This window comes from Xenopus laevis, chromosome 1S, assembly GCF_017654675.1.
Source record: "Xenopus laevis strain J_2021 chromosome 1S, Xenopus_laevis_v10.1, whole genome shotgun sequence".
Taxonomy (NCBI): Eukaryota; Metazoa; Chordata; class Amphibia; order Anura; family Pipidae; genus Xenopus; species Xenopus laevis.
The window spans coordinates 142,943,669-142,951,798 of NC_054372.1; the positions used below are offsets into that span (position 1 = coordinate 142,943,669).

Sequence of the window (8,130 nt, forward strand, 5' to 3'; positions counted from 1 at the left end):
GTTACCCAGAACGCTTTGAATTATGGGAAGGCCATATTCCATAGACTCAATTTAAAGAAAAGAATTCTAATTTTTAAAAATTATTTCCTTTTTCTCTTTCATAATAAAACAGTATCTAGCACTGGGGTTGTACATCAGTCATAAAGACTTTTGCCAATTTCTATTTTTCATTGTCAACCGTTTTTTAAAATTATTTAAACATTAAGGGCTTTAAACTTTAAAGGCAAAAGAAAAAAAAAATCCCATTTCTACTTTCTTTAATGAAAAAGAAATCTATCTCCAACATACTTTAATTAAAAAAAAGTCTACAGTTTTTATAAGAAACCTGACTGTATCCAGTGAAATTCCCCCTTCGTTCTTATAAAAACCGTAAAGATTTATTATTGGGGAAAGGTTTCTGTTTCAGTTAATAAAGTAGAAATGGGATTTTATTTTTGCCTTTAGATCCTCGGCCAAACCCCCGAATCCTTCATGAAAGATTCGGCAAAATACTGAACCAAATCCGAACCCCAATTTGCATATGCAAATTAGGGGTGGGAAGGGGAAAGAATCTTTTACTTCCTTGTTTTCTGACAAAAAGTCACACAATTTCCATCCAGCCCCAAATTTGCATATGCAAATAAGGATTTGGTTTGGCAAGGCAGAAGGATTTGGCCGAATCCGAATCCTGCTGAAAAAGGCTGAATCCTGGCCGAATCCCGAACCCTGGATTCGGTGCATCCCTAGTTTCCAACTCCAGCTGCAGGGATAAAGATCATGGAACCAGATTTAAACAGATAAACTGGGATTCTATTTTGAGGATTATTTTGCTGCAGCCACTGGATCTGGAGAGTTGGAGAAAGTTTGTATTAAATAATACAAAAATTATAAAATCCACATTACATGACAACACAGGATCCAGTGCATATTTATATTAATTAGTCTTGCTGTATCTGCTTTGGCAGATATTTGACTTGTGCTGTTTTAATGATTTATGATGATCCCTAAGCAACAGCACCGACCATACTAAGCATGTGCACAGTCTTGGTCTTGCAGAGATGTATAACAAAGTTACAAGATGGTGGCCCCCTGTGGCCAACTTTGAAAGCATAAATCATTTGTTTAATAAGGCTTCTGGTGCAGTAAGTTCATGTTTATTTTTAGTATACAAACTACAGCATTTCTAGCCTTATTCTATTTTAGACTTTAGTTCCTTTAAGGGTGATTGAACTCTAGGAAATTATTTGCACATGATAAATCTCCTCTTCCACAGCCTGCAAAAGTTTTTCCATAGGCAATAGGACCAAAGAAACATGTATGCACTATTACATACTGTATATATAGATAATATGTATATCAAATTAGAACAGTTTACCTTAGAAAAAAACTGTCAAATTAAAAAAATAGAAGGTTGAGTGAATCCATTTTGGTGGCAAAACATTCCTATTTGATTTACTTAATGTTTAATTGTTTTTAGCAGGCTTAAAGATGAACTATTGCAAAATGAACATTTGATATAAGCTTCATCATATGGAAATAAGTAACTTTGTAAATACTATCAATTAAAAATTCTGCATCCTTTCTGAAATAATCAAGTTCATCTTCACTATTCCTCTTTCAGCATCTGATTCTCTTCATTCTGTCTTCATGCAGTAGTTGGGTGCCAGATGAATGATCCAATATATCTTATAGGGGGGTTCCCTTTCCTTGCAGATGTATTAGAGCTTACTCAAATAACGAATTCCAGTACAAACAAAATGTAACAAAATAACTGCCTTTTGCACAAATTCTGCATGTAGAGAGACATGATGTCTGGGGATTTCACTAGAGTGAGCTCTAATACATCTTCTAGGCAAAAGGAGCCCCCCTATAAGATATATTGGATGTAACTGTCAATGAATATCTGACACCCAACTCCTGCATGAAGAGAGAATGAAGAGAAACAGATGCTGAGAGAGGAATAGTGAACATAAACTTGATTATTTCAGAAATGCTACAGAATTTTTAATTGATTGTATTTAGAAAGTTTCTTATTAAGAAAGAAGATTAAAGTACAGCATGTTTCTTTCTTGCCTTTTGTTTCTTACATAGAACAAATATATTTAACTCTTGCAGAAATAGAACCAATATTTACCGAAATTAGGCACAAAAAATCTATCAATTTTAGTAAGAAGAATTGTAGACGTTTTCCTGTACACAACTGCATTATAGTCAGTAGGACAAATGGCTGCTATTTAAAAGGGAAGTAACCCAAAATTAAAAATTTAACATGAGCTTTGTCTAGCCGAGGTAAACTTTCAAAACAATCAATTAAAAATGATTTTCTCAGGGAGATTGAGGGGGTATAGTGAAGAATTATATTAGGATTATAGTAGGAATTTAATTTTTTTTTTTAATTAACTATATTCTGAAAGCTTCTTACTACTATGAGATGAAGCTCATATTAATTTTTCATTTTTATGATACTTCCCCTTTGACAAGTTTGAATGGTGAGCAAGAATCTAGTGCCCAACTTCCTGTCACTTTTTTTTTTTTTTTTTTTTTTTTTTTTTTTTTTTTAGAAATCACATATGTATTTTAAGATTAAAGGGCACCTGTTCAAAATAGAGCCCGCATTCCGGTTGGGGATAACCATAGTTTTTTTTTTTTTTAAAAAATGCCCCCACCAGCACTATGCTACCCGCACTGGGAGGGAGCTCCCGGTGTGAGCAGCCATATTGTGTCACTCGCATGCACATAATGTGCATGTGACGGTACGCACATGCACATAAGCAATTCGGGGCACATTTTCATTATGCGCATGCGAGTGACACAATATGGCTGCCTTTAAACGGGAGCTCCCTCCCGGTGTGGGTAGCGTAGTGCTGGCGGGGGGGCAAAAATCTACTGTTATCCCCAACCGGAATACATTTTTACCGAACAGGTGCCCTTCAAGAAATAAAAATTACATTACATAAATTCCCATAGTAGAAATAATGTAACTGTGCACACAGTATGTATGTTGTTGGTCTCACCTGGTCTCTTTCCTCCATAGAAGTGTGTGTATTCTGTACAAGTGATGTACCTGGAGAAAGAATGAACAGATTACTGACAATCTTGAACCACCAAATTTAGGTAACAACATGGGATTAAAGGAGAGAGAGACATTTTTTTTATAAAATGAGCATTTCCAAAAATTAACATATACATCTGAATTTATCAAAATCCAAAAGTATCTAACCATTAACAAATATTTTAAAAACCAATACAATAGTAGCAAAAACAGATACAAAAAGCAATCATCAGATATTAAACGGATAGTTCACCTTCAAATTAACATATTAGGATGTAGACATTTCTATTCTAAGTCAATTTTAAATTGCTCTGTTTCTATTATATGTATGCAGTTTTTAAACATTATTTAGCATATTGTACGGCAGTTTTCTCTTTTGGATTTTAGCAGTTATCTGGTTTCTAGGGTTCAATTTACCCAGATAGACTGGAAACTGAATAGGAAAGGGCCAGAATGATAATAAAAAATAACAATAACAGTAGACTTGTAGTCTCACAGAGCAATTCTTTTTTGGCTGTCAGGGTGAACGATCCCTGTTTCAAAGCTGAAACAAGGCAAAAAAAAAAAAGACAGGAAAATAATTTAACTATTAAAAAAACAAAAAGAAAGAGGACCAAATGAAAAGTTGACGAGAATAGGGCATTCAACAACACACTAGGAATTCCCTTAAAGGTGAGCTACTGCTTTATTGTCCTGCCATTTTGCCCCAGCCATACAAGAATGCAACATTGAGTCTTTCTAACAGTTTTCATGCAGTATGTTTTCTCTAAATATATTACCCTCGCTATCATATGGAATCTGTTACATGTAAACTCATTCATCCAAAAATGCACCAAAACCATATTTTTGGCTTATTAAATGTATAATAAAGCTGGACTAAGGGGTACCAATGATGGTCACTCCCCATTTATTATAATTGATAAACAGACCCTGGGCCAGCCCACTCTTTGCCAAAAAACAGCACCGGTCCATGGTAATATTCTACTGAGTCAATAGTAATTTTCTAGTGAGCACTCATCAACTTTCCACCTCTTGTTACAAGGCGGTGCGCACGTGTCCAGTGGTCCACTATCTGAGCAAATTTATCAAGCTACAATATACGACACAGCTCCGTTCAAAGGTTCAGATTTAAAAAGCCTTTATTTGAGACATAGCTTTATGATCTGTAACACACTTTATGAAAGATAGGTCATGTCAGACGAATTTGATTGCATTTTATGATGTGGTAAGTAAGATTCTGGATAGTGGGGGGGCAGTAGATGTGATCTATTTGGATTTTGCCAAAGCGTTTGATACTGTGCCCCACAAACGACTGCTTTCTAAACTAAGGTCTTTTGGGCTTAATGAAGTCGTTTGCACATGGATAGGAAACTGGCTACAGGATCGGGTACAGAGGGTGGTTGTTAATGGGACATTCTCTACTTGGAGTAAGGTTCTTAGTGGGGTCCCCCAGGGCTCAGTATTGGGTCCACTTTTATTTAACTTGTTCATTAATGACTTAGGGGAGGGTGTTGTAAGTAATGTATCAGTGTTTGCAGATGACACAAAATTATCCAGCCCAATTAATTCCATCCAGGATGTGGCACTTGCAACAGGATCTTGACAAACTGGCAATCTGGGCAGCTAAGTGGCAAATGAGATTCAATGTTGATAAATGTAAAGTCATGCACCTGGGATGTAAAAATATCCAAGCCACTTATACCCTTATTGGGACTGCACTTGGCAAATCCATTATGGAAAAGGACCTTGGAGTCCTTGTAGATGATAAACTTGGCTGTAGCAAGCAATGCCAGTCAGCAGCATCAAGGGCAAATAAGGTCTTGAGCTGTATTAAAAGGGGCATAGAGTCACGGGAGGAGGGGGTCATTCTTCCACTGTATAGAGCACTTGTAAGGCCCCATCTAGAATATGCCGTACAGTTTTGGTCTCCGTCACTCAAACAGGACATTATTGTATTAGAGAGGGTACAGAGAAGGGCAACTAAGCTGGTAAAAGGTATTGAAAATCTTAGCTATGAGGAAAGACTGGCCAAATTGGGGATGTTCATGCTGGAGAAGAGGCGCTTAAGGGGTGATATGATGACTATGTATAAATATATAAGGGGATCATATAACAATCTCTCTAATGCTTTATTTACCAGTAGGTCTTTCCAGCTGACACGAGGTCACCCATTCCGATTAGAAGAAAAGAGGTTCCGCCTAAATATTCGGAAGGGGTTTTTTACAGTGAGAGCTGTGAAGATGTGGAATTCTCTCCCTGAATCAGTTGTACAGGCTGATACATTAGATAGCTTTAAGAAGGGGTTGGATGGCTTTTTAGCAAGTAAGGGAATACAGGGTTATGGGAAATAGCTCATAGTCCAAGTTGATCCAGGGACTAGTCCGATTGCCATTTTGGAGTCAGGAAGGAATTTTTCCCCCTCTAAGGCAAATTGGAGAGGCTTCAGATGGGTTTTTTGCCTTCCTCTGGATCAACTGGCAAATAGGTAGTTAATAAAAAAAAAAAAAAAAAAAAAAAAAAGGTTGAACTCGATGGACATGTGTCTTTTTTCAACCTTACTTACTATGTTACTATGTTACCACAACGTTTCAGGCCTGCTTCTGGTCCTTTTTCAAGTTTCTAATTCTGAGTACTGTACAAACAGATCCCTGGGATCATGCTGCTGCCCTTAAGGGTGCTATACACAATCCGATAAAAACTGGAGATCAAGTCGGCAGCTTATTGGCCTACAGGGTTGCCAACCCCCTCCTCCTCTATGAAGATGAAGAAAACCAGCCACAGAAAGAACTTCAGTGTATCAGGCAGAATACTCCTGCTCATGGTTATTCTTTTTGTCATACATTTGCATAATATTAATAGTGCAGCCATATTAAAGCTATGCAAATGAATGAAGAGCAGGGGCACATGAGTAGTGTAATTCTCCGGTCACCCCACTGTGGCTTCCCTTTAGTATGCAGTCGATCAAGGCACAAACGCTGTACATAAGAATCGGGTAAGTGCCAATTTGTAATTCAAATAGACATTTTTTAAATGGCTGTATTGGATGCACTGAATCCACTATTTTAGGATTCATCCAAATCCCAAACCCTTCACAAAAAAGGGCATATACCAATCTGAACCCGAATTTGCATAAGACAACAAAGGGGTCTTCATAAAGTGGAGTATTTACTCGCCACATTTAGGAAGTGGCCCAGGTGCACCGCCCTGAGCCCTCAGCATGGGGACCGGACAACCGTGAAAAAATCTGAAGCAGGCACTCAAATAATGCAATCTTCCATCAAATAGTAGGCCTATGATCAAGTGTTTGTAACATGAAACGCGTAAGGCAGAGGACACAATAATTCCTTTCTACTTGATTTCTACTATTTGATGGAAGATTGCCTTATTTGAGTGCCTGCTTCAGATTTTTACCTAATTTGCATTTGCAAATTCGGGAAATGAGGGGCAAACAAAGGTCCACAACCTGTGCTTCCTTGTTTGATAAAAAGTCACATGATTTTAAGTATTCAGATTCGGTACTTCCTGCTGAAAAAGGCTGAATCCTCGATTTGGTGAATCCCTATTTTTGTGCTAAGTTTTATGACCTTGGTTGGACTTTCCATGGAGGTAAACAACTCCTTTAAATACTGTAGTGCATATCAGGGAAAAGCATTCTTGTTTGGCAGCCTCTCCAAATGAGTGGATCTTTCAAGTGCATGGTTAGTTTTAGTGGTGAAGTTCTGATTTTACTGAATTGCTCATGCACACAGCTGCAAGGGTTTCCTGCCAAACTGTTTCGCAACAAAGAGAAATGGCTGAGGTAAGCTATTGTTATGACAAAGGGCTCATAAGTGATGTCCAACAGCATTTAGGGTTACGTGTTCTTTGTCTTGTAATTAGGGTTGCCACCTGCCCGGTATTTTACAGGCCTGACCGGTAAAAAGGATGGTTGATCCCAAAAAGATAAATATATAGGAAGGCTGTGTTTTTTTCCAGAAAAGGTGGCAACCCTACTTGTAATTCTTTATATACCTTTAAAGACTTATTCGTATTTTTTTCCTTTACAGTTATCTCTCTGGTGATGGGTTTATCTGTCAGGTAACTTATGCTCTGAAACCAACAATGCGCATTTTAAAGCTCTCCACAAACTAAAATGTTACATTTGCAAAACACAGAATGATACGTAGTGGTGTATGGGCCAATTTGGGTGGGGGAAGTGCCATTAAAGTGACCCCTTTCTGCTTAGTCACAGGATCCTAAAGAGGACAGGGCACAGAGTTCAATGCTTACCAGTCTTTCCTAAATAGAGGAACTAAAAAAGAAGGCCCTTTCACTATGCAATAATTAAAGCTTTGCTTTAACAGAAAGATGCTTCATAAACACACAGCATTCCCTTAACACAACATTTTTTTTAAAATTTCACTCATGGGATAATAGGAAGAGTTATGCTATGTGTAGTAGCATCGGGAAGATCCACTGACGCATTATCCATACTGTATTATTACTGTATTGTACACAGAAAAAGGCGCCATTTAGGTATGGCATAAAATTCAAGGCTCTCAACTCACATTTTATCTTTTTGATGTTGGCGCTTCCCCATTTTGTTTATCTGTTACAGGAACCCCGTTCTCTTGAACACCGATTAATCTTTCCGAGTTTGCGTCCAATAGCAACTTCCGGTCCGTCTATTGTAAAGGCTCGGGTACCGGAAGTAGCAACGGCGAAAGCATTTAATTTTACTACGTCAGTGCGGCGGCAGGATGTTTGGACATAAAATAAGCTGCCGCAGAGCTGCCCTTGTTTACGCCCAATCTCAATTAGAGAATTGTATTGTAATGAATACATTAATGGAGTAATTTAAAGCAACTGAAGTTCTGGCACGGAGTGAGAAGGGGTTTCGGGTATATGGTGGAAGAAGTGGAAGTGGGAATAAGGCGGCCTGGTATAGGAATCGGGGGGAGGGTAAAGAAGATGTGGCTTATGTAGTTCTGACTGTGGTGGTGTAGTGTAGCTAAGTTTACGGCATCCTCAGGCTCTAATACTGTTTGTCACAACAGGTTCCTCACACTCTTAAATGCGCATATTATGACACATGTTTATATCCTGGTTCTGGTTGTCAC

General features: G+C 38.0%; 1 protein-coding gene across 1 annotated transcript in view; it reads right to left on the reverse strand.

Moving 5' to 3' along the window:
- Window positions 1-7,684, reverse strand: part of ppil2.S (peptidylprolyl isomerase like 2 S homeolog) — a 31,614-nt gene extending 23,930 nt beyond the window's left edge. The window contains 2 exon segments of the mRNA NM_001086115.1: window positions 2,994-3,043; window positions 7,579-7,684. Coding sequence (NP_001079584.1) covers window positions 2,994-3,043; window positions 7,579-7,610 — 82 coding nt within the window. The 5' untranslated portion in view covers window positions 7,611-7,684.
- Between the last annotated feature and the right edge of the window lie 446 nt (window positions 7,685-8,130).